At 43.4% G+C, this 26,487-nt stretch overlaps 3 protein-coding genes across 3 annotated transcripts; 1 reads left to right on the plus strand and 2 right to left on the minus strand.

Annotated features, from left to right (window-relative positions):
- Positions 1–9: 9 nt before the first annotated feature.
- LOC124004233 (diacylglycerol kinase epsilon-like) lies at positions 10–9,455 on the minus strand. Its single transcript, XM_046313002.1, has 11 exons — positions 8,290–9,455; positions 7,799–7,958; positions 7,497–7,616; positions 7,045–7,188; positions 6,301–6,458; positions 5,931–5,979; positions 5,354–5,467; positions 4,897–4,968; positions 4,474–4,601; positions 4,016–4,127; positions 10–3,632 (listed from the first exon to the last, which is right to left on the minus strand). Exons 1-11 carry the CDS (start codon positions 8,739–8,741, stop codon positions 3,414–3,416), a joined length of 1,728 nt encoding a protein of 575 aa, XP_046168958.1. The 5' UTR covers positions 8,742–9,455; the 3' UTR covers positions 10–3,413.
- Positions 9,456–10,762: 1,307 nt separating this feature from the next.
- Positions 10,763–19,281, plus strand: LOC124004377 (uncharacterized protein C17orf67 homolog). The gene is made up of 4 exons (XM_046313228.1): positions 10,763–10,912; positions 17,842–17,930; positions 18,509–18,661; positions 18,935–19,281. The coding sequence occupies exons 1-3, from the start codon at positions 10,855–10,857 to the stop codon at positions 18,623–18,625; spliced, it is 264 nt and encodes an 87-aa protein (XP_046169184.1). The 5' UTR covers positions 10,763–10,854; the 3' UTR covers positions 18,626–18,661; positions 18,935–19,281.
- Positions 19,282–21,147: 1,866 nt separating this feature from the next.
- On the minus strand, positions 21,148–24,908 carry LOC124003283 (chromobox protein homolog 8-like). Its single transcript, XM_046311403.1, has 5 exons — positions 24,738–24,908; positions 24,595–24,638; positions 24,308–24,373; positions 24,094–24,160; positions 21,148–22,905 (listed from the first exon to the last, which is right to left on the minus strand). Exons 1-5 carry the CDS (start codon positions 24,804–24,806, stop codon positions 22,036–22,038), a joined length of 1,116 nt encoding a protein of 371 aa, XP_046167359.1. The 5' UTR covers positions 24,807–24,908; the 3' UTR covers positions 21,148–22,035.
- Between the last annotated feature and the right edge of the window lie 1,579 nt (positions 24,909–26,487).

The following is a 26,487-nucleotide window of genomic DNA, read 5'->3' on the forward strand; positions in this document are numbered from 1 at the left end:
AGAAAACAATGAAATTCATAATACATATGAAAATATTTATTATGGGTGTTTTCAAATTCTAATTTACATTGCTTATTACATTCAGTGAAATTTTCCGTTTCAACATCTTCAGTAGCAAATTCCGTAAAGACAATAATTTTCATATTTGTCCCTTTCATGTTTGTCTCAGGTTTTTAATTGCTATTAAGTGATTGTTTGCTTACAATAGTCTTATTTTATCCATCTCTATCCATCTTTTCTTTTTAAATGGCCAGGAAAAAGATGGTAGACTTCGTACCATTAGATGGAGACAAAATGGAGTCGTATGCGTTCCATTCCATCAATAAAGTGCTGTTATGACTAACTGGTTTCTTTGACACTTTCCACAGCAATCTTGTGCATTTATGTACAGTGGTTTGACTGAAAAAACTAAATGTGTAGCTAAATATATTTCCAAATATACTGTTCCTCATGGTACACTGTAAATTTCACTCAAATCTTTACAGGAGTATCAGCAATAGACTATCACATGGTCTCCTTCCATCGTTAAGTGTAGACATAATGACGTGTACATAAACTACCAAGACGATCCTTTACCATTCAATATCTGAAGACAATCGAGTTGAGAACAATTGGTGGCAAACAGTACATGCTCTCATCCAGCAATGCAGTTACATTTCTATAAAACCTTACAGCCAATAGAGTACCACAGTATCACAGAGTCATAATACTCATAAAACCTAGCGGTCAAATCCCATGGGGGTCTTTTAGAAACACTTAAAATAAGGGTTGTGTTTTGTGTAGGCTTACCCTGGTGTGATGTTTTGATAACCATGTAAATCTCTAGGAAAAAGTGACCTTTATAAATATATTTTCCTGTATTTACCCCCCCAAAATAAAATGTTAATTAGCTGTTAATGTGGCTATCATAAAGAACTACAAATTCCATTATCTGGACAAGACTGTTGAATTGAAGGAAAAGTAAGAATCTCTGGATTTATTTATCTAATGTTAAATGTAGTAATGAGTAAATTGGCAGGGTAGCCTAGTGGTTAGAGTGTTGGACTAGTAACCGAAAGGTTGCCAGTTCGAATCCACGAGCTGACCAGGTACAAATCTGTCGTTCTGCCCCTGAACAGGCAGTTAACCCACTGTTCCTAGGCCGTCATTGAAAATAAGAATTTGTTCTTAACTGACTTGCCTAGTAAAATAAACATTTAAAGGGACAGTTCTGTGAACGGTCTTGTGCAAGTTTTAAATTGACACAATACCTGTTCGCAAAGGTGTCAGCTAGAGATGACGTGCAGGGGTTTGTAGTTTTGCATGTCTACTTTGACGCTGATTCGAATCTGAGAGTAAATGGAGCCGAATATATTGATAAGTCACCTTGTCCGAGATAGATTTACATGATATATCAAAACGTCACGCCAGGGTAAGCCTACAGGAAAACACAGCCCTTAAGTGTTTTAAAAATAGGAAAAATGAATGGTGGAAAAACAATTGGAACCATTTCCCTGTTTGACCACTAGGTTTTATGAGTATTATGACACCTCCAGTGTGGGGCTCTATACCCCTTCAACTCAACTCTGGACTTAGCCAGTTCAACTGCATTTTTTCATTCTTTCCCTCTAAACAGGGACTGATTTAGACCTGGAACACCAGGTGTGTGCAATTCATTATCAGGTAGAACAGAAAACCAGCAGGCTCCGGCCCTCGTAGGGTAAGAGTTGAATACCCCTGCTCTATAGTGTTTGAAATAACATTTCTGTCCACAGTTAAGATGCTCAGACTTGTTTCTAGAACATTCAGGTTTGTTGTAAACAAATTAGAAGCGCAGATACACATCAAATGGGTGCCAAGCAACGAGACGATTATCCAACGGCTTAACACACACAAAGGGAATGTAAGCACTTGTATTTTACAAGCATTGGCATTATATTAATAACTATGGCCCTCCGAAGCTTTAGATGAACATTGACAATCCTCCCGTTATACAGTTGATGCCAATAGTTGGCTTAAGGACCAAGACTTTTAGGAGACGTTCCAGGTCATATTGCTTGCAGTCACGCTGCACAGATGATTAGGAATGCTGATCTAGGATCACTTTTCCCTTATAGATCACAATGAATAAGATTATGTGGACAGGGTAACCTGGTGGAACCAATCTGATTGCTGTGCCAACCATTCTGTTCTACTGCAAGTGATTTGAAATAGAATGGCGAACGCAGTGATCAGACTGGTTCCACAAACAGAGGGACCTGCAGAAGTGCTTAGGGGCAGGTGTGCAGTGTGATTGCATAACAGACAACCTGGAACGCCACGTATAACTTTGTATTATGGCTGTAACAAACCTACTGATATCTCAACCTTGACCTCACTAAAATGACAAAACAGCATTATTCCTGAATGACATTCCTGAAAGGTGACGGAGATTCAGAAAAAAAAAATCATTAAAACATTGTGGTAACAAACATGACAGTTGACACACCATAGAAATAGAATGGCTAGATGCTAATCTATTTCTATGTGACAGACATAGGGTGTCACCTAGCAGTTTGTCTACTGATACGCAGCATGAAGACAAAGTGTTTGAAATAAACAATCTTTCCATAGTAGACAACAAACAAAATAGATACGGACAGAGTAATATCATAACTATACTTCTGAACACTGAGCAGTCGGTTTTGAGGGACAGTACAATTCTAACTATGTCCTACGGAGTAATTCCTACAGTGCAACAACGAAGTGCCCACACAAAGAGAGGTCTAATCAAGAAAAGGACAAAATATTGCACAAAAAAAAGGCATTTAACAGACAGTGGATTATTGTGGTAGATATTTTGTCGCCAAATATTACAAGGTCGAAATTATAAAACCTGTGAATAAATCCTTTAGAAGCATCGGATATTTCACTAGGAATGGTTAACTAAGAGTCCTAAAAAAAATCATTTTAAGAAATATAGTCAAGTAATGTTTTCTTAAGACTTAGTAACCACTAACTAGTGTCTGTCCAGTACAGCACATTGGGGATTTGGCCAACATGGCAATAACAGTGCATCATCATGAAATTAAGAGTAAACAAAACAAACGTCCAGTGATTGACTTACTAATATAAATATATATTCTATCATAGGAGTCGGAGTGTCGAGGTCAATGCTTCCTCTTGAGTCAGGGACACACGGGGTCCATGTTGGGAAACACTGCCAAACTATAGAACTGTTATAACTATAAAACAAGGGATCAGTGCAAATATACAGCCCATCATCCACTGAAACATCTCCTTCCTTCCTTCCTTTACCCCGAGGCGGGAATATGCCTGAGCTCTGGCTTACATCATCATCTGGGAGTGCAATCGTGGCATTATGTCATCAGCATTTACTACAACGAACAAAGGAGGGGTATGGATGAAACATTGAGGTGGTGGAACTTGGGGGCTCAGGCACGAGCAGAGGCGGGACCTGCTGGCTTGGGAGAGTCATGGGGGGCGGAGCTTTCAGCCTCGGAGGTGCTGGATTCGTCGTCGTCGTCCGTCTGCTCAGCGCTGTGATAGAGCATGAAGGCCTGGGTCTTGTGGGTGATGGTGATGGTGCACGGGCCCTGGGCCCACGGCTCCCCGTCCACCTGCATGGGCATCCGGGACGTCTTCAGCACCAGCTACAGAGAGATACAAAGGGAGAGGTGGTAAGAGAGATGGGCGGAGGAAAGAGAAGAGAAGGTTAAAAACAAAACAAAAAACTGGAAGAGCTGAACAGCAATGAACACAGTAAAAACATTTAAAGTACATTGACATTTATTGAACATGAACTAACCTGACTTTTAAAAGACAAAACTAGCAAATGACCCAGTTACTTATAAAAGATAGCTGAATAAATACAGTACCAGTTTGAATAAATACAGTACCAGTTTGAATGGCTATGGTCAAAATGACAGAACCAGGAAGGAAACACAGAATACACAAATGTGTCAGGTACACCACTGCTGTCCTCTCACACTGTGGAGATAAACCGCAAGTGGTGGTGATGGTGCTGTAACCTCACCCGGACTGTGTGGGCCTGGCCCAGCCGCACCGGGTTGGCCATCTTGACTTGGATCTGAGCACAGTGGAAGGAGCCAAACACACCCACCACCTCGAGCAGCCCGTCATCCAGCCTGGGGTAGAGGACAGGAGGGGGAAGAAAAAAAAATCACTTAGAAAACGACACCATCGAAAAGCGTTATAGAGCATTCATAAAGGCTTCATAAGGCCTAGATATATGCTTCACAAATCACGACATTAGCTTATGAATGATTTCTGAAGCATCTCTAAAAGGTCTTAATATAGAGTATATGAAAGCTCCACAAAAAAGGACAATGTGATCTTGAGTTATGATTTCAGTGATAATTACACAAACAACTTTTCAATGGACATCGTCCGTCTGATGGTAAGGGCTTTCGAAGCCTTGATTGTCTCCATTTCTGTATTGTCTAAAGTCCTGTGTGAGCCAGTGGTGCTCACCGCGTAGGGGGGTAGGGCTCGTCCCCCATGCCCTCCCACAGACGACAGCCTCCGCCCCAGTAGCCGATGTTACACACAATGATGCCCTCCAGACTGGGCAGGGCCACTCTCTCTCCATCCAGCTCCAACTGTGGGAGCGCACACACAATATTACTCAATTATATGAGTATCCGCTAGTTCAAGGAGGCATCCAAAGATTATACAACGCACAAAGAATGCTCGAGTTCATTTGAAGTTTGTGACATTTGCCAAGGCAACGGAACATTCTATTCAATTCTTCGAGGCATAGAGGTGAAAGACTGCACAATAGACATGAGTCGTTCCATGAGGCCACTGTGTGTGTCTGCCTGTGTGTTGTTCGTGTGTGTTGTTCGTGTGTGTCTGCCTGTGTGTTGTTTGTGTGCGTCATTGTGCACACCTTACCTCAATCCTCTTATCCAGGTCTTTGCATTCTTGAACTAAGCAATCTTTGGTGCCATACATGAAATATACAGCCTAGAAGGAAAGGCAACAGTTTGACTGTTAAAAAGGGGAAAGTAATATGGACAAAGGACACGCGTTATCAAAAGCAGGTCATGTTTGAACAAATTGAAATATTTATTACATTTTCACCCAAATAACCACTCCTGGACTATTCTGAATCAGCCATTTATAGAACAACAAACCACATAATTAATATTCAGTAAGTAAAAGCATTTCCAAATGCATTTGACTAAGAGAGAAAAGTAGCATTAAAGAATTATTTCCAAATTGATGTGTCGACCATTACACTCAAGCAACCACCCTGGAAATTTCCTCTCACACTGTATGTAAATTCAACCATGTGAAGACATTTGCATACGTTTGTGAATATTTTCAGATGCGTCTTTGGCCCACTGACCTTGTTGATGATGCGGCTGGAGAAGAAGGAGGGGGTCTTCTCACGGTGGGTGTGGAAGTTGAGCGCCATCAGGGCATCCGGGCCCACTGAGAAATAGTTATTCATGGACAGGACCTGATGAGAAAAGCACACACGAGTTAGGAGGTCCTTTAGTGAGCAAATCAAGAGTATAAACAGAGAATAAATCAATCACATAGGCTATTCCAGTAAGCAGGATTATTAAGTTAACCAGCTAACGTTGATATACAACCGTATAACTTGTTTTTCTGGTTCATTAAAAACGCTGAATATGTATATTGGTTGTTGTTTGTCAAGTCAATTATACCTCGTCAATTTTAAGTCCTTTTTGGACAGTTAGCTGGCTTACTCATTGATACAGCATTCTGGAACAGCCCCATGATTGCAGTGGATCACTTGGTTGCAGCATGGTTCTGGCAGTGGCAACACCAGAGTTACAGGTGTGACTCCTGTATGGGCCACACACTGAATACAGTACGTGTTGCTGAATTGTATCAAAATGCAGGGCAAATGGACAAGATCAAAAGAGGCTAACTAGAGAGGGTGAAATACAACTCACCTTTGGCTTACGAAAGTAGAGCCCCTTTGAGGCTACCTGAACTTTCCACCTGTCAGGACATGTGGAGATAGAAATGTCATACTGGATCATTTACAACCATGCTACAACACAAATGGAACTAAGGATATTGAGCTTTGCAGCATAAGCACAGAAGGCTACGTTACATGAGCTTTGTAGCATTACTACAGGAGGCTATATTACTTGAGCTTCGTAGCATTAGCACAGCAGGCTACATGACTTGAACTTCGTAGCATTAGCACAGCAGGCTACATGACTTGAGCTTCGTAGCATTAGCACAGCAGGCTACATGACTTGAGCTTCGTAGCATTAGCACAGCAGGCTACATTGCTTCCTCTGGCTCTCCACTGACCTGTCCATCTTGACCACCTCTGCTTCGAGGACGTTCCGGAGCACCTGCTCCACAGGGATCTCCCCGGCGTAGCCCGACCCCCAGCCCAGGGAGTTGGACAGATCGTTCCCTGTACCCAGGGGCAGGATCATCACCCTGGGGATGAACTGATCTTGGCCCTGGAGACCAATACACACATGTGAAACAGACATCATGGTGCTGCTAACAGATCTTCCTCCGCTGTCCCTGTTCCCATACCGGGATCAAACCAGTGATCCTATTTCGCCTCTATGGCCTATTTATTGCCTTAGCTCCCTACATTTGCACACACTGTACATAGATTTTTCTATTGTGTTATTGACTATAGGTTTGTATATGTGTAACTCTGTTGTTTTTGTCACACTGCTTGGCTTTATCTTGGCCAGGGCTTCAGTTGTAAATGAAAACTTGTTCTCAACTGGCCTACCAGGTTAAATAAAGGTAAATAAAAATGTTCATAAACACACGTGACCGCCCTCCTTCACAACGTACCAACCGTTTGAGCTATCAAAAACTATCTAATGTGATCGCTCCATCGGAAACATCTCAAGCTAGCTGAAAATGTTAAAACAGGCACGCCATCTATAGACGTCTTATTCAATAATAACCAACAACAACAGTAGGTACAGCAACGTTAGTTGCAACAGCAGTTAGGACAGTCTGGCATAGACGTGCACGACTCTCATCTGCTTCTGCCACTGTCATGTTACACAAACACAGCTTTACCTTGAGCTTCATGGTGTCGATGGCATCCAGCACCCAACCCACGGTTCCATCCCCCCCACACACCAGCACCCTAACACTGCCTGGAGGCAGCAGGGTGCACAGCTGCAGAGCCTTGGAGGGAGGCAGCTCCGACAGGTCAAACACCTGAGAGAGGAGGGGAGGAGAAAGGAAAGGAGAGGAGGAGACGAGTAGAGGAGAGAGGAAAGTAGACGAGAGAGGAAAGGAGAGGAGGAGAGGATAGCAGACAGAGAATGTATGATATGGGAGGAAACAAAGTAGAAAAGGTGGACGGGAGGGGAGGGAGATGTTTATGTATCCCACCATCACCGAGCCACCTCCACAATCACTTTAACTCAAAAGATTGCCTACTGTGCACCAGTTCAATTTGACCTACACATCTTAATAATTACATACTATGCTCCTACAGGATGCTACACAGAGGACTGACTGACCTGGACAGGGTTGAGGATGGTGCGGAACTCTCCAAGCAGAGCCTCCCCCATGTTGTTCCCACTGCGAGTGTTGGCCAGGACCAGCACTGGAGTCCAGCTGCTCCCACAGGCAGACGCCAGCTAGACACACAGGTAAATTTGTTTGATTTAGCCTTTATTTAACTAGGCAAGTCAGTTAAGAACAAATTCTGACTGACTCAAGAGGGACTGGTAGTCGCTAGCAACCACACAATCGGTCCCGAACCACCATTTGGGCCACCATAACCCCAGACACCGACCCCTCCCTGGGTGTGACCTCTGACCTTGCTGTACTCGTCGGGATGCCTGCGGCGGAGCTTGTTGACGTGGTGGAGGTAGTGAGGGGGGATGATGAGGCTGCGGAACTCGCCCAGCTCACAGCGCTCCCCGTCCGACAGGCTGGCCTTGCAGTCATCGTGCACCATTGTCTGACACCACACACACCTGCCAAGGAACAAACACACACCCATCAGTGGATCAAGCGCAATTTCTGTGGCGCTCACTGTAATGTCAAGGCAAAAGGTGGACAGAGAGCTGGTTAAGAATTGTACACATGAAAGGAAAAGGACATGATATTAATTCCTGTCAATTTGTAAATAAAGCAATTTCAGCTTCGACCATGATTGAAACATTACAAATAACACCCCCCCCCCCTTCTTTCGTGCCAAAACCAGACAAATGTTAATGCCTTCGCATCCTGCTGGGCTTCACTTTGATTCATGTGTCAGACATTAATTCACACACAAACGACAGCCTAGAAGCAAAATAAGATTACCTGAAGTCACACAGCTTCGGTTGGTTCCCACATTGCTCCTTGCAGACCACACAGATACTGCAGAGAGGGACGTTTCCCCGGACCCAGCGGTGCTCTAGTGTCCCATCCGCTTGGGACGGAGCCATAATCTCTTTGCAAACAAGGCTCCGGTCGGCCCGACGCAGGCATGTCTCGTCGGTGCACACTCCGCAGCAGTCGCAGAATGCCCCTTGTAGAATGTGTTGTTGGCATACACAGCAGTAGGTGGGCTTGTTGAACAGGTCGGTGCAGTGCCAGCCGTGCTTGCTCTTGCGGAAGAAGTCTTTCATGTGTATTTTCCGTTTGGAGCGCTGGACACTGCACCACAATGTAATGATCACGGGCACTACGACAGCGAGAGTGGTCCAAAACAGGAGTGTCCACTCTTCCCGTGACGATTGTTCACGGTTTCCATCGTCCCCCTCCATTGACATCCGAAGAAGAGTGGTTGGTATTAACGTGAATAAACTAATCAAATCATAGAATATCACGAGAATTCATATAAACATTGTGCGCAAGGCGCGCTCATCATGGTGTCCATCCAATAGCTACGAGAAAATGACAACCTTCTCGTGTAGCGAAATAACGCACAAAACAAGGCTCGAGCGAGATTGTAAACAATGACTGCCGTGATTTTTTGTGTGTGCAAAAGACGTAGCTAGACGACGACCACCAACATTTGAATCATTAGCTTACTGTTGTTGTTATCAGAAGCTATGCTAGATATAGTTACTGGCCACCTGATGTGCTCCTCACCTCTCCAGCAATGACTACATTAAAAGCTAGTAATCAATCGTCTGTAAAAAACATAAGTTTTTAAAAACATCGAAACGCATGCACAAGCATTTATAATATTAAAGGTTGCATTGAAGTGACAGCTTCATTACTATATCAATAACACGACTCAACAATAGATTCGTCGATAAAACATATGTCCAATCGCAAACAGTTGCCTTCCCACCTAATGGCAGTGTTCAAGCGCGTCAAAACCGTGTTGTATCATGGGTACATTTTGACTGACTGATCTGCAAATAATATTGAGCAGTGATTTACATAGAGATAGATATAGGACTCATCTTTGTATCTGTGCAATTATAGCGTCTGTAACAACATGGGTAGCGCCATTGAGGCTATCTCCATTTTGAAGTAATCCATTTTCTTCTTCCCGATTGGCTGATCCCTCCCGATGACCCGGTTGGACAAAACTCCAAAAGGGTCACTAGGAGGGATAAGCCAATTAAGTCCCACCCACTTGACCACATTAAAATGGTGGAAGCCCTCAATGGCGCTGCCCATGCTAATAGCTCTTTGGCCACTAGAGGCCTCTATCATTCTCTATGGTTATTTATGATGCAAGTGATTTGTAAATCAATTAGTTTCGAGTCGTCTTTAAAGCGGCCTGCAATGTCGAACGCGCCGATTATTAATAGTGTCGGCCGTTTTAATTGGCCAATATGCTAACGTATACCATGACGTAGGTTTTTACGTAGTGCTCAGCTGACTCTGGCAACTAAATAACATATCATATATTGTTGAGGGGAAAGATTTAGAGCTGATTTTTTTTTTGAGCTTTTCGTTCAGTATATTAAAATAGTATCACTAACATTTGCCTTAAAGGCATCAAGACACATCTACATAACATATTTATATTATCAACGCAGACAGAGCTTCACATTCACTGATAGGCCTATTAGGATGTCATTTCTTAAATCTTATATTTAGGAAAAACAGACACGTTATTTGTGCATTTATACATGATGATAGAAAGAAGTTGAACAATAACGTTATTACATTACATTTGGCTGGAATGAATGTTAAAAACTAGGTAAACTGTCAAAAAATCTTGCAATCCAAACAGCGATAAGGCCAAAACACTATTTTCACGGCACTTCGATACTGATGCAGGTTTGCAGGATCATTTACGAAGGAAGTTATGATACTGAGGTTAAGGTTTGGATAGGGTTATGGTTAGCGAAAATGCTATCCTAACCTGCTACGGAAATCACTTTGTATTGAAGTTCCGTAAAAAAAAGTGTGGCCCAAGGCCGATAAGGCACATGGCCTAGTTTACGGGAAACCAAGAACAAAACAGAAAACAGCCTTTAAAAATCCCTGCCTTGCGAAAAACACATCCATTAATCCTTGACAAATTATCTCTGTATAAAATGAGTTTTGCGCGCCATCTAGTGGATAGAATCAGCTTTGCAAATTTGAAATCTTACGCTAAAACTGCAACTGGATACAGATGTAATTAATTCATGCTAGAAGAATAATCTATTTGAGTACGGTATCAAAGTTCAAACTGATGAAAAACAAGTACATTGCATGCTATAATCAACACCAAATAAATATACAAATAAATAAATGTCTCATGCCAGAATAGCAGGCACAGTGACGCCCAACAGATGTTTTCACAGTTATGTGACCCAGTTTTGTAATATTTGGATTGGGGAGGTGATCGGTGACGTAGAGGAGAATTTACCCCCTCATCTCCTACGGACTGGGGTCTCAGTGCAGAAGTAGCCGGGCAGGTGAGCTGAGACCAAGATGAAGAAGTTTGTGGCATTTTCAATCTGTCTGGTCCTCTTGACCATCTACACAGCAGGTAGGCTCATTTTGAAGAGGTCAATTGCCTTTAGAAAAATGTATTAATTAACCTTTTGGTGGCTTGTGAGTCTTTTAGATGTCTCTAATAAAAGTTTATTTTTGCATTTTTTTCTCAATTTTAATGCAATAGAAATGTTGTTTTAAGAGAATATGAATATGCAGTTGTTATGTAGTAATTAATGCTGTAATTTATTTGCTCAAATAATTACATGCATAAGAAAAGTAATTACTGCATAATTAAACTTACAAAATAAGTTTTTGTGCAATTCAATCATGCACAGAAAAGCAAATATTGTGTTGTGTCATTGTAACTAGTAAATATTAAACTAAATACATTTCTGTTGTATGAAGATATTGCATGAAAATATGAAAATAAGCTAAACACATCATTTCTCATGTAAAACCGAACAAATATGACATAATTGTTTTAACTACAGGCACATAGCTCATTTAAATACTGCATTGTATTACAATATCATGTACTTCCATTTTGAAGCTCTTATCAATGCAGTTTCAAAATCATTGCAAAAAGCCTGCATGAGCCCTGGGTGGTGCTTTGCCACGTCGCTGTGTGTGCCTGGCGCTGTTGACAGAGCCAGCCAGGTTCATTTTAATACCCCCTCGCAGGTTGGCCTTTGGGGGTCACGTGCTCCATGGGCTGGCCTGGCTCTCTGGAGAGTGGGGGGAAATGAATGGGTACTTTGTTGCTCCACCAAAAAACAGCCTCCTAATGATATTCTGCTGCTGCTGGGGGACAGACAGAGACAGACCTCTATGAGACTAGGGCCTGCATCTCAAATGGCACCCTATTCTCTATATAGTGCACTACTTTTGACCAGGGCCCAGTGCACTATGTAGGGAATAGGGTGCCATTTGGGATGTAGAACAGGGGCTGTTGATCTGCATCCTCAGCCTGGTACATTAGAGAGTACACGGCTCGACATGTACTATCCAAACAAACAGCAGCTTCTCCCCTATATCCTGTACATGCTGGGTGTGTGATGAGGGGGTTGTTGTTGACTGTGTCGAAATCTAATGCAAGTTTTTCTTCCTGTTTAATGGCTGCAACTGAAATGGCAAGTCTGGAAATGTAGGTTAATGTTGTGTTTTGAGTTATAAAAGTCAAGAGCAACCAGATAGATACAGGAGGAAAGAGTGGGTGACAAATAATGACTGATTTCAGGAAAATTACAAGAATATTGTTTTTGGTATATTGTGCACAAAGTACCCTATGTCACTGATGGTTGCAATATTTTTGTTTGAGATAGATGTAGCCAAATGAAGGTTGACATTCATTGTCATGAATCTTGCCATGGAGGTAGAACTGAGCAATTTTCTGCTAGATGGGCCAGCTGCTAAGTCAAAATTGGCTTTAAAGTTAGGGTTAGCGGCGTGGTTAAGGTTATGGTTAAGGTTATGCCTACATACAGTGCCTTTGGAAAGTATTCAGACCCCTTGACTTTTTCCACATCCAGAGATGTTTGATCGGGTTCAAGTCTGGGCTCTGGCTGGGCCACTCAAGGACATTCAGAGACTTGTCCCGAAGCCACTCATGCATTGTCTTGGCTGTGTGCTTATGGTTGTTGTCCTGTTGGAAGGTGAAGCTTCGCCCCAGTCTGAGGAACTGAGCACTCTGGAGCAAGTTTTCATCAAGGATCTCTCTGTACTTTTCTCTGTTCATCTATGCCTCGTTCCTGAATATTCTCCCAGTCCCTGCCGCTGAACAACATCTCCACAGCATGATGCTGCCACCACCATGCTTCACCGTAGGGATCGTGCCAGGTTTCCTCCAGAGGTGACGCTTGGCATTCAGGCAAAAGAGTTCAATCTTGGTTTCATCAGACCAGAGAATCTTGTTTCTCATGGTCTGAGAATCTTTAGGTGCCTTTTGGCAAACTCCAAGCGGGCTGTCTTGTGCCATTTACTAAGGAGTACATTTTTTGGTACCCTTCCCCAGATCTGTGCCTCGACACAATCCTGTCTCAGAGCTCTAGGGACAATTCCTCCGTGTCGGAGATCTTTGTGGGCTATACTCGGCCTTGTCTCAGGATGGTAAGTTGGTGGTTGTAGATTTCCCTCTAGTGGTGTGGGGGCTGTGCTTTGGCAAAGTGGGTGGGGTTATATCCTTCCTGTTTGGCCCTGTCCGGGGGTGTCCTCGGATGGGGCCACAGTGTCTCCTGACCCCTCCTGTCTCAGCCTCCAGTATTTATGCTGCAGTAGTTTATGTGTCGGGGGGCTAGGGTCAGTTTGTTTATCTGGAGTACTTCTCCTGTCCTATTCGGTGTCCTGTGTAAATCTAAGTGTGCGTTCTCTAATTCTCTCCTTCTCTCCTTCTTTCTCTCTCTCGGAGGACCTGAGCCCTAGAACCATGCCCCAGGACTACCTGACATGATGACTCCTTGCTGTCCCCAGTCCACCTGGCCATGCTGCTGCTCCAGTTTCAACTGGCCTGGGCCCTAGGACCATGTCCCAGGACTACCTGACATGAGGACTCCTTGCTGTCCCCAGTCCACCTGGCCATGCTCCTGCTCCAGTTTCAACTGTTCTGCCTTACTATTATTCAACCATGCTGGTCATTTATGAACATTTGAACATCTTGGCCACGTTCTGTTATAATCTCCACCCGGCACAGCCAGAAGAGGACTGGCCACCCCACATATGCTCTCTCTAATTCTCTCTTTCTTTCTCTCTCTCGGAGGACCTGAGCCCTAGGACCGTGCCCCAGGACTACCTGACATGATGGCTCCTTGCTGTCCCCAGTCCACCTGACTGTGCTGCTGCTCCAGTTTCAACTGTTCTGCCTTATTATTATTTGACCATGCTGGTCATTTATGAACATTTGAACATCTTGGTCATTTTCTGTTATAATCTCTACCCGGCACAGCCAGAAGAGGACTGGCCACCCCACATAGCCCGGTTCCTCTCTAGGTTTCTTCCTAGGTTTTGGCCTTTCTAGGGAGTTTTTCCTAGCCACCGTGCTTTTACACCTGCATTGTTTGCTGTTTGGGGTTTTAGGCTGGGTTTCTGTACAGCACTTTGAGATATCAGCTGATGTACGAAGGGCTATATAAATAAATTTGATTTGATTTGATTTTGATTTGATTTGATTTGATTTGAATTCCTTCGACCTCATGGCTTGGTTTTTGCTCTGACAACTGTGAGACATTATATAGACAAACATTTCCAAAAAGGTGTTTTTGCTTTGTAATTATGTAGTATGGTGTGTAGATTGCTGTGGACATAAACATTTGATCAGCTTTAGAAGAAGGCTGTAACGTAACAGAATGTGGAAAAAGTCAAGGGGTCTGAAAACTTTCTGAATGCACTGCATCAGTACATACACACAATATCTAGGTCTAATAAATAGTGCAGTGCAAATTACAATACAATATATATAAAATGACTGTGTCGATTCACAGTTCCCTTTGTGTCCTTGTATCTGTTTTTTGAAACTAGTTTATTGCTAGCTTGAGTTGCCTAGGGTGGCAGAGAGTTCCACGTAGCCATGGCTCTCTTTAATACTGTGTGTTTCCCAGCCTCTGTTCTAGACCTGGGGACTGTGAAGAGACCTCTGGTTGCATGACTTGTGTTGTACCAATGGGTGTTCGAACTGTGTGCCAACTGCTTGAACAGACAGCTCAGTACCTCCAACACATCAATATCTCGCACAAAGACCAATAGTGATGCAGTCAATCTCTCCTCAACTTTGACCCAGGAGAGACTGACATGCATGATACTGACACATTCCCTCCGTGTACATCGAAGTGCGATACGTGCTGCTTTGTACTGGACCAACTGCAATTTACCTTTGTCCTTCTTTGCCGCACATGACCACACAGGTGGGCAGTAGTCCAGGTGAAACTACACATGACCACACAGGTGGGCAGTAGTCCAGGTGAAACTACACATGACCACACAGCTGGGCAGTAGTCCAGGTGAAACTACACATGACCACACAGGTGGGCAGTAGTCCAGGTGAAACTACACATGACCACACAGCTGGGCAGTAGTCCAGGTGAAACTACACATGACCACACAGCTGGGCATTAGTCCAGGTGAAACTACACATGACCACACAGGTGGGCAGTAGTCCAGGTGAAACTACACATGACCACACAGCTGGGCATTAGTCCAGGTGAAACTACACATGACCACACAGCTGGGCATTAGTCCAGGTGAAACTACACATGACCACACAGCTGGGCAGTAGTCCAGGTGAAACTACACATGACCACACAGCTGGGCATTAGTCCAGGTGAAACTACACATGACCACACAGGTGGGCAGTAGTCCAGGTGAAACTACACATGACCACACAGCTGGGCATTAGTCCAGGTGAAACTACACATGACCACACAGCTGGGCATTAGTCCAGGTGAAACTACACATGACCACACAGGTGGGCAGTAGTCCAGGTGAAACTACACATGACCACACAGCTGGGCATTAGTCCAGGTGAAACTACACATGACCACACAGCTGGGCATTAGTCCAGGTGAAACTACACATGACCACACAGGTGGGCAGTAGTCCAGGTGAAACTACACATGACCACACAGCTGGGCATTAGTCCAGGTGAAACTACACATGACCACACAGCTGGGCATTAGTCCAGGTGAAACTACACATGACCACACAGGTGGGCAGTAGTCCAGGTGAAACTACACATGACCACACAGCTGGGCATTAGTCCAGGTGAAACTACACATGACCACACAGGTGGGCAGTAGTCCAGGTGAAACTACACATGACCACACAGCTGGGCATTAGTCCAGGTGAAACTACACATGACCACACAGCTGGGCATTAGTCCAGGTGAAACTACACATGACCACACAGGTGGGCAGTAGTCCAGGTGAAACTACACATGACCACACAGCTGGGCATTAGTCCAGGTGAAACTACACATGACCACACAGCTGGGCATTAGTCCAGGTGAAACTACACATGACCACACAGGTGGGCAGTAGTCCAGGTGAAACTACACATGACCACACAGCTGGGCATTAGTCCAGGTGAAACTACACATGACCACACAGCTGGGCATTAGTCCAGGTGAAACTACACATGACCACACAGGTGGGCAGTAGTCCAGGTGAAACTACACATGACCACACAGCTGGGCATTAGTCCAGGTGAAACTACACATGACCACACAGGTGGGCAGTAGTCCAGGTGAAACTACACATGACCACACAGGTGGGCATTAGTCCAGGTGAAACTACACATGACCACACAGCTGGGCAGTAGTCCAGGTGAAACTACACATGACCACACAGCTGGGCAGTAGTCCAGGTGAAACTACACATGACCACACAGGTGGGCAGTAGTCCAGGTGAAACTACACATGACCACACAGCTGGGCAGTAGTCCAGGTGAAACTACACATGACCACACAGCTGGGCATTAGTCCAGGTGAAACTACACATGACCACACAGGTGGGCAGTAGTCCAGGTGAAACTACACATGACCACACAGCTGGGCATTAGTCCAGGTGAAACTACACATGACCACACAGCTGGGCATTAGTCCAGGTGAAACTACACATGACCACACAGCTGTGCAGTAGTCCAGGTGAAACTACACATGACCACACAGCTGGGCATTAGTCCAGGTGAAACTACACATGACCACACAGGTGGGCAGTAGTCCAGGTGAAACTACACATGACCACACAGCTGGGCATTAGTCCAGGTGAAACTACACATGACCACACAGCTGGGCATTAGTCCAGGTGAAACTACACATGACCACACAGGTGGGCAGTAGTCCAGGTGAAACTACACATGACCACACAGCTGGGCATTAGTCCAGGTGAAACTACACATGACCACACAGCTGGGCATTAGTCCAGGTGAAACTACACATGACCACACAGGTGGGCAGTAGTCCAGGTGAAACTACACATGACCACACAGCTGGGCATTAGTCCAGGTGAAACTACACATGACCACACAGCTGGGCATTAGTCCAGGTGAAACTACACATGACCACACAGGTGGGCAGTAGTCCAGGTGAAACTACACATGACCACACAGCTGGGCATTAGTCCAGGTGAAACTACACATGACCACACAGGTGGGCAGTAGTCCAGGTGAAACTACACATGACCACACAGCTGGGCATTAGTCCAGGTGAAACTACACATGACCACACAGCTGGGCATTAGTCCAGGTGAAACTACACATGACCACACAGGTGGGCAGTAGTCCAGGTGAAACTACACATGACCACACAGCTGGGCATTAGTCCAGGTGAAACTACACATGACCACACAGCTGGGCATTAGTCCAGGTGAAACTACACATGACCACACAGGTGGGCAGTAGTCCAGGTGAAACTACACATGACCACACAGCTGGGCATTAGTCCAGGTGAAACTACACATGACCACACAGCTGGGCATTAGTCCAGGTGAAACTACACATGACCACACAGGTGGGCAGTAGTCCAGGTGAAACTACACATGACCACACAGCTGGGCATTAGTCCAGGTGAAACTACACATGACCACACAGGTGGGCAGTAGTCCAGGTGAAACTACACATGACCACACGGCTGGGCATTAGTCCAGGTGAAACTACACATGACCACACAGCTGGGCAGTAGTCCAGGTGAAACTACACATGACCACACAGCTGGGCAGTAGTCCAGGTGAAACTACACATGACCACACAGCTGGGCAGTAGTCCAGGTGAAACTACACATGACCACACAACTGGGCAGTAGTCCAGGTGCGACAAAAATCTGACTTTGTAAGACTTTGTGGCTCTGCCGGCTAGTGACCACTTTGCAGAGCTGCCTCCCGGGCAAAACGTATGACAATAAATGCCAACCTGCGTAGGCAAACAGTGATGTTGCACAGTCAGCTCTTTGAAAACGAAGGGATATGGATGTCTTGAAATGCTTTCTCTCTCTATCGCCAGATGCAAACCCAATCATCAAGGAGAGCTATGCTAAGCAACTTCTGCGGACCAAGAGGCAGAAGCCTGGCCACCCCGATGAGCCAATGAGGGTAAAGTTCAAAGTGGAAAGGGCATAATTAGAAACCTGCAGCGGTGTGCTCATCCTTCTAAGAATCCATAAAAAAATGTTCACTTAACGGTTACCCTGTAATTTCTTCTGTTTTGATATGATAACGAGAGCTGCTTATGGCTTGATAAATGAACGGCATTCTCTCTCTCTCTCTCTCTCTCTCTCTCTCTCTCTCTCTCTCCCTCTCTCTCTCTCTCCCTCTCTCTCTCCCTCTCTCTCTCTCTCTCTCTCTCCCTCTCTCTCTCTCTCTCCCTCTCTCTCTCTCTCTCTCTCTCCCTCTCTCTCTCTCTCTCTCCCTCTCTCTCTCTCTCTCTCTCTCTCTCTCTCTCTCTCTCTCTCTCTCTCTCTCTCTCGCTCTCTCGCTCTCTCGCTCTCTCTCTCTCCCGCTCTCTCGCTCTCTCTCCCGCTCTCCCTCCCTCCCTCTCTCTCTCTCTCTCTCTCTCTCTCTCTCCCTCTCTCCCTCTCTCCCTCTCTCTCTCTCTCTCTCTCTCTCTCTCTCTCTCTCTCTCTCTCTCTCTCTCTCTCTCTCTCTCTCTCTCACTGTATCACCCTGTACAGGAGCACTTGCTCCACATGCAGGTTCTGGATCAGAGGGCCCAGGAGACCAACATGGAACACTGGCTGAACCCCCACTGCTACCCCCGCTGTGACAGGAACTACGGACACCCTGTCTAACCCCCAGTGACCTCGCCTTGACTCCTCACAGCCCAGGTCCCTGTCTGTCTGACAGAACCATAAAACATGCCTGCTTGGGTCCCCTGAGTCATGTTCAGTAGGGAACAGAGTAGCAAAATGCTGTGTAACATAAAAAGTACTAGAAAGTACATAATATCACTACGTTTCAGACAATATGCTGTTTCCTGCCTATTGAAGTACCCATAATTAGCCTATAGGATGAAGTTGCATTTCCCTCCTGATTGGTTATAGTTAGAATTGGGGTAGGGTAAACTGATTCCAGATACATTCTTTTTTTTTTGTCTACAGGAGAACAACTTTTTTTCTGTGTGGCGGAGGGCGCTGACGGCAAGAATGATGTCGACAACTGTGATGACGACAATGATGATGATGACTATGATGATGATATGAGGGTGAAGCTCAGAGTGTAACTCTATCACATGCATTTCATGATGAAGCCTCAGCATGGAACATTAGTGGCCATCAATAGAGATGTCCACAGCTTATTCCAGCAACATTAGCGTAGAGTTAACGTATTAAATGATGTTAACATCATAGAGGATACATAATCAGTTGATATGTTGATACATTGTATTATGTAAAACAATGTTTAAAAAACAATCATTGAATAAATAATCGAATCAAATTGTTTAAAATGCTGGAATCTTGGTGTGTTCTTCTTCGGGTTTTGAAGTAGGACTTTAGTTGGACTTTAGAGAAAATAAAAACTAAGAAAGAGGAACTGTGAACTGGTCATGTGGGTTGACCCCGCTGCTTATCCGGGGTTACTATCGTAGTTTACTGATGTTTGGGGAATTTAAAGACAGTGCCCTTCTCTCGAGTTCACTGTGTGACTCTGCACTGTGCTGTTACTTTCTCGCGCAGGAGGCTCTACAGAAGAACGGCATGCTATTGACCACAATGAATAACAACTTGTGAAAGGAAAGAGGGGAATTATTTGACACAAAGTATTCAACGCTTTATCGCAGCTAAACTGAATGGCCGGGAGCACTAGGCTAAATCCTACGCAGTTCTGGACGTGTGAAGGGAGTAAATATATCCAGACAATAACAAATCCAGTTATTCTCCGAAGTGAATGTCGTACAAATAATTTTTAACATTGCGTAATATATCAATAAACTGCTAATATATATGGCCGTATACGACTGAACCGGCACACATTTTACACGCAATTTAAGAAATGTGCTATTGATGTTTGTGCTGATTGATTGCCAAAAATATCGAACAATTATTAATGCATTTGGTCAAATTTGTTAGGAACTTTTATTTTATTGTATTATATCCCCATGATTCAATGACAACATCTAACCCCCGACGTGTGTTTCACCTGGAGAAATTGCACTGTAGCCTATCAGTATTCAGATTGTTCAATTATCATCTGCTTGTGGCATGCGAGCATCATTGAATGATTCTGCAAAACGAATGCACCCATAGGCGTACAAATAGGCCACCAGAACCAACCAAGTAAAAAACGAAACAAGAGTAAACACGCAACAATCATGCAAATTGTGCATAACATTTAAGCCATCGCCTATACTGAAATGACCAGTCTTTTGTCAGGCAGATGCATTCCTGTCAGACATAAGTGTAATAGCAGGTTATAACACATTGTATATTTCGTAGGCAATCTATTATAGTTCTGATGACATGTTTGGTAACACAGGCCTGCCTACCTACCTTGTGACCCCGCATAACCAGCGTGTCCATTCCGCAGATACCGATGGGCGCTGGATTGCATTGGTTTATGATTTGAGAAAATTTGAAGGCCAATATCATTTAGCAAAAGTACAATTAAATGTTTCCTGTAGGCCCAATGTCAACCACTTAAAATAATTGTAGGCTGCGATTTTTTCTGTGAAGAGCTTTCAGGACCTCTGTGGACAGCACAATTACATTTAAATATAATTCAATAAAACAACTCTTATTAAAATGCTTTGTCAGCTGTCTCTGAGTCCCACCTACCCTATTATTTTAGAAATCTTTGTCATTTTAATAGATATAAGACAGTGAAGTTAGTAGAGTATTTTTAATGAACGCAGATAGGGCTATAGATTTGAGTTGCGTCCTGATTTGTTTTGAAACTATCTGAATCATTACAAAATATATAAACCAAGGTCTAGGCCTTTGTGGACCTTTGCCAAAGCACACTAATAATCTCAATGAAAAACAGGACCTATTTCTCTGCTATAATTGACACTACCATATTGCTAAGAAAATGTCATTACGCACCACGGCAAAGAATAGGTAAACCTATTCCTTCAGTTGGCTTATAAATCAGAAATATGGTCAACGTTATTCTTTACACTATTTGAAATTAAGACAACGGAAACATGCAAACTAAAGCAACTTCTTAAATCAAAAAATCCCATGTCACCAAAAGATTTCTGAAACCTGTAATTCCATAAAGCACATTTGCAATTATCATCAGTCCTTTTCACAGCCAAGACAAACCATGAATCTGAAAATCTGAAGGAAGAAATCATGACAACCAGAAACAGACACAATTTCAACAAGTTTACTGGAAAAAGCATCTCAAAAGCAAACTGTGACATCAGGTTGTGATCATCCTGTTACATTGAAAGCATCTGATTTGTATGTCCAACACAGATGTCAACAGAAAGCCCTTGTGTATAATATGTCAATATAAGTTCTTCGACAAAGACAGCGTCATAAACACCAAGCAGCCTTCCCATTTTTATTAACAGCTTATAAAAAATCTGGAAACAAGATGGACATCTGCTCAACTACTGACCTATAGCATTGTAAAGGCTATATAAACTCTTACAGAGGACATGTAGGTCAACAAGACATAGATTTGATACACTTTTTTATTAAACCTTCCAAAAAGTGCTTGATAAACGTTTGAAATGAATAGGGTAAGCTACACCTCAAACTGAAATGGCATGACCTGGAACAAATAGTTCACACTATAATTGGCCTAGGATTTCTCCATATACATTTTTCTCATTGGACATGTGAAATCAAATGACAAATGTCCCCACATTATACCTCTAACATTTAAAAGGTACTAGCTTGACATAAATATAGCCTGTCTGACAACGTATACTGTTAGTTCAAAAGTGGATCGTTGAAAACTACAAGCTGTTTGTAAACAAGTAAATGCTGTACACAAGGCATGCAACTCTTTCAAATAGCCTATGGGTGGTGATTAGCTTCAATGGACTTCCTTTCATTTTGGTCGTTACATTTAATAGACTTCCAACTATATTATATTTATACACATATGCACATACAATCCTGCAATTTGCTTTTATACATTACATAAAAAAATCTGACTGATAAATGACACTATAAAGTCTGGACTTTTCCAAATAATTTGATAGAAGATTGACAGAGAGACAGCTGAAGACAATTAAAATCAGAGCCAATCATCTTTTATCTTTGAAGAATCCTTGATCTGTGCTACTCTCCCGGATAGTCACTGTCAAAAAGTTTGTGGTCACATCAGTCACCAGAACCTTCTCCACGTTGTTCATGCAAGGCTTCCAAGTCACTTCGTCTGTTTGGCCCAGGATCCGTGACACAGGGATTTTGGCGATGAGTGAAGGCTTCCCCCTCTGTGGAAGCTCTTCGCTGGGTTGATGCACATTCTTTTTGGATAGGTGCTTTAGGTGTGGAGGGGATAAGTAATTTGAGGGGCATTCTTTAGTCCTGCAGGCCTGGGAGTCCGAGCCTATTCTGTGTGAGTGCAACAAGCCCCTGTCTGGGCCGTAGTGCTGCTGTGTGCTCCCACTAGCCACGGGCCTCATCTGCTTGTGGGGATAACCACCCAGCTCCACCTGGTGCCTGTGGGCTAGTTTAATCCCCCTCATCTCAGACCCCCTCTCTTCACCATCAGACAGGCCCAGCTTGGCCAGTTTGAGTGGGCCGTATGTCGCCTGCTCCTCTGCCCTCCTCTTGTGGGGCTCTGTGGCGGCAGAAGTAGCATTGAAGGGATTGTCCTTAAATCGCAGCTTGGGTTTGGGCCCTCTCTTCTTGGGGACAATCACAAAGGCATCGGGGCCTGGGGGCCTCTGGAGGACTGGTTGACGGTGCTCTCGGACTGGTTCTGGGGGCCTGACCCGCACACTCTCGCCCCTGTTGACGGTGCTGGGTGGAAAGATGGTGGGGACCACGGCCCTCAGCCCCTCTCGGGCTCTGGGGGTGATGACAGGCTCTGGGGTCGGGTAGGTGACGCGTATCCCCCGGACCGCATCGCTCCTGAACTCGTATGATTTGGCTTTAGCTTTAGCTTGAGCCTAAATGGGGAAGGAAACCAGAGAATAACCACTTCTGAATTGGGGAAAATCTTATCAACAACAAAGACGGAAAATTGAAAGTAGGCTACTGCCGATGGCAATATGGGCAATGTTTTTCCACTGCTCCAATTTCAGTGGGTATAATGTTCTCTTTCATAAGGACAGATTTAAAATGCCAGTTGAGGATACTCTTTATTTGTCATTATAGATATATAATACGAGTATGCCAGCAGCTTTATAATGGCTTAATAAATAATGTGCACTTGCAATTAGCAAAACAATGTTATAACAAAGAGTATAATTGTAACAATACATGTATACAATTATATATGAAGACATTTACAGGCTACACCAGTTTGTTAGCATTTTTACGTTTTCACAATAGTTACTTGTTATATATGTCTTTTCAGCTCAGTTTGAAAACATCTATTTACAGGCCTGGGAGAGAGCCTGCACTCTAAATAAGACGCTGGTATTAAGCAATTTTCATAGTCGGCTCTGGTGCATTCGTTTGATGACGTCTTCAAAGTTTAAGATTTCATTCAAAACCAATTACATGCAAACGTTTGGTATTAGCTATAACGATTGCTTTACTCATTATTACACGTCAAAACGTAATAACTTTCAACCGTGCCGAATAATCGATGCACGCCTGAATAGATGAACCCTCGCATTTATAAGCACATTTTATGTGCCACACCTGTAGGCCTACATTGAGTTCATTTCGAAATATAAACAATTAACCTGGCATGTTTATTGATCAATTTGGCTACCTGTCAATCCAAAACAATTTACCATGATTCGGTTCAATTAGGGTAAAACAAATTGAGGTCTATTAGCACCAGCTTAACTAACTAATTTCCTTAAATACACATTCACACCTACACAAATACACATCCAGCACTAAATATGATTTTGCCTTAACACCAGTACACAAAAGGTGATTCTCATGGGAAAACATGACATCCTTCGGGATCCTTCAAACTCGCACATTCACGTGTCAGTGCAAAAACAGCTATTTATTAATTAACCAGATGAAGACCCTGTGGATACATAGTGGGTGGAGACTGGTATGTTTACATGCCACATGCTAGAAATCGTGTCCAACCATGCAGCCATAAATTCAGTAGATTTCATTGCGTGTTGGATGGATTATTTTCAACAATGCATGCATATCAACATAGCTACCTTTAGCAGGAATGTCTTCGGTTTCGGGCCTCTCTTTTTGGGCCCAAAGAGTTCCCTTTCGCGCTCCCTGAAACAGCAAGACACCCATTTTGAGTATCAAGAGAGCGAAGTGCAATAGGCGACTTGCGTGACGGATGCATTTTATTTTGCTGTGCTGCTAACATTGCATGCAATGAATGTACAACATGAACAGGCCCACATCCATTCAATTTACCTCTCTTCGAAAGCGACGAAGAGGCGGGAGTCCAAGATATTTTCCTCCGGTTCCCAAGTGCTAAATCTATGGAGAAAATACAATTGACAGGGTTTAGTTTTCCACCACATTGGGAAAGCAAGCATAGATACGGGCTAACGTTAGCTAGCTTGCTAACACTGCAAGCGTGCTGCGCTGACTTTGTCACTAGCATATGCCACCTAGCTAGCAAGCGAACGCTACAGCTAGCAGTCAGCAACATCCATGTAGAAGCAAGGTTCTCTAGCATTAAATTCAACGCAACTTACTTCGGCGACCAGCCCTTCCATTTCACAAGGTATTCCATTCGACCCTGCGTGTCATCAGAAATATAAAAAAGAACGCTTCGTTAGGGAACAGCAGTGGCGCGTCAAAATAGATTATGCAAGTTAGGAAAATGTGTTTCACATACTCTCCTTATTCGGCGTTTGATGATAGATTCGGCTGCGAAAACCCGTTCCCCAACTGCAGACAGCTCCATGTTTACTTCAATCCAGCTACCGTTAACTAAAGCTTGGTGGTGAACGCTAGATATTTTTCTCCGCTGTCTCTCGGAGTGAATTCCAGACAGCCCATAATACTCCTGCACAGAAAAGACGTCATCAAAGAAATCATGCGTTGCCTAGGAACCGCAGTCGGTGGAACCATTTAGAGAAAGCCCATTGGATTAGCCGTTGCTACGTGCCCGCGGTTGCTAGGTGAGTAGGAGGAGCGTCCACTTCTGAAAATTCTTGAGGGGAAAATGGTGGCTTTAGCGCGGTGGATCAATTACTCGGATTATTCGGTCTTTAAAAACATATGTCGCCAGATATTAAACGCAGAACATGTGCAGAATGAAAAGAAATGAACAATGGGAGCAACGTTCCTCAAATATAATACGCCAAAGAGGTGAAGGAAAGCAGATTGGATGTGTGCACAATTCAGTTATCAGCTGATCTGTCATACAATATTTCAGTATTAAAGTGCTCTTAATCAATAGCCTACAGTCATGTAGGCTAATTGTATGAGGAAACTAGGAGACAATCTAGGCCTAAAGGAAATGTCCTATGTCTAAATAGAACATAGGCTATAGATCACATTCATGTGCAATAGTTTATCCTAGTTCGAGCGTACGTCATGTACGCTCGTTTATTCCATGTGTAACTCTGTTGTTGTTTGTGTCGCACTGCTTTGCTTTCTCTTGGCCAGGTCGCGGTTGTAAATTAGAACTTGTTCTCAGCTAGCTGACCTGGTTAAATAAAGGTGAAATAAATAAAAAATGGCGTTTTAGTTTTGTATTTATTTCTCTTTAAATAAATGGTGTCAATTATAGTCTCCATTCAGCAGGCTATTCGTTTAAACCTAAGCTACAGTTTCCATACAGGTTTGACTTCATTCAACGAACACAGTCGAAGATATCTAAATGTGGGGATCAGAGAACACATTGCACAGTTAGCCTAGTCATAAGTATTTACCTAATTTATAGCCTTTAAAGTTTTTGACTAGGCGATTGCCATCCAATTATTAGGTAGGATCTCAAATCAAATGAATTAACCTGAACATAAACTTTAGACTAATCGGAAAATAATGTGATTATAGCCTACCAAAAAGATGAGCAAAACAGAAATTGGCCTATTGTTTAAGTTAGTGTAGGTCTATGTAACCTAATTAATTGAGTAGGGCTAGGCTTCATATAGAAAAATAAACGTTTAGAATAGAGCTTGTAGGCCTATTCATGGGCCTGAATTAATCAACATATTTTCATATTTTCAACACTCAACAAGATATATATTTAGGTCTATAATTTCCACGAATCTGTCACTTAAAACTAACCGTAAAATATTGTAATTTGTGGTCTCTAATCATTCAGTCTCGGAAAATGTGGTCGCTGACTTGAAATAGGTGCTTTAAATAATTAGCTTACTTTCATTACGATCTGCTCAAATAATTAGACACGTGTAATAAATCACGCCATCCTGTTGTTTACACATGCAGCATAAATCAGTCAGCTAGGCCTAATGCGTTTATCCACGTTACAGCAACAACTGAAGGGGTATGTGGAAAATATAGGCCATTTGTAAAAGAAAGAGGTTTGTCCGACAAAAATAGCTCAAATAATAATAATAATAATATCCTTGTATTTATCATTATTGTTAATTGGATAGGCCTACATATTTATTGTA

This window comes from Oncorhynchus gorbuscha, linkage group LG18 (genome assembly GCF_021184085.1).
Source record: "Oncorhynchus gorbuscha isolate QuinsamMale2020 ecotype Even-year linkage group LG18, OgorEven_v1.0, whole genome shotgun sequence".
Taxonomy (NCBI): Eukaryota; Metazoa; Chordata; class Actinopteri; order Salmoniformes; family Salmonidae; genus Oncorhynchus; species Oncorhynchus gorbuscha.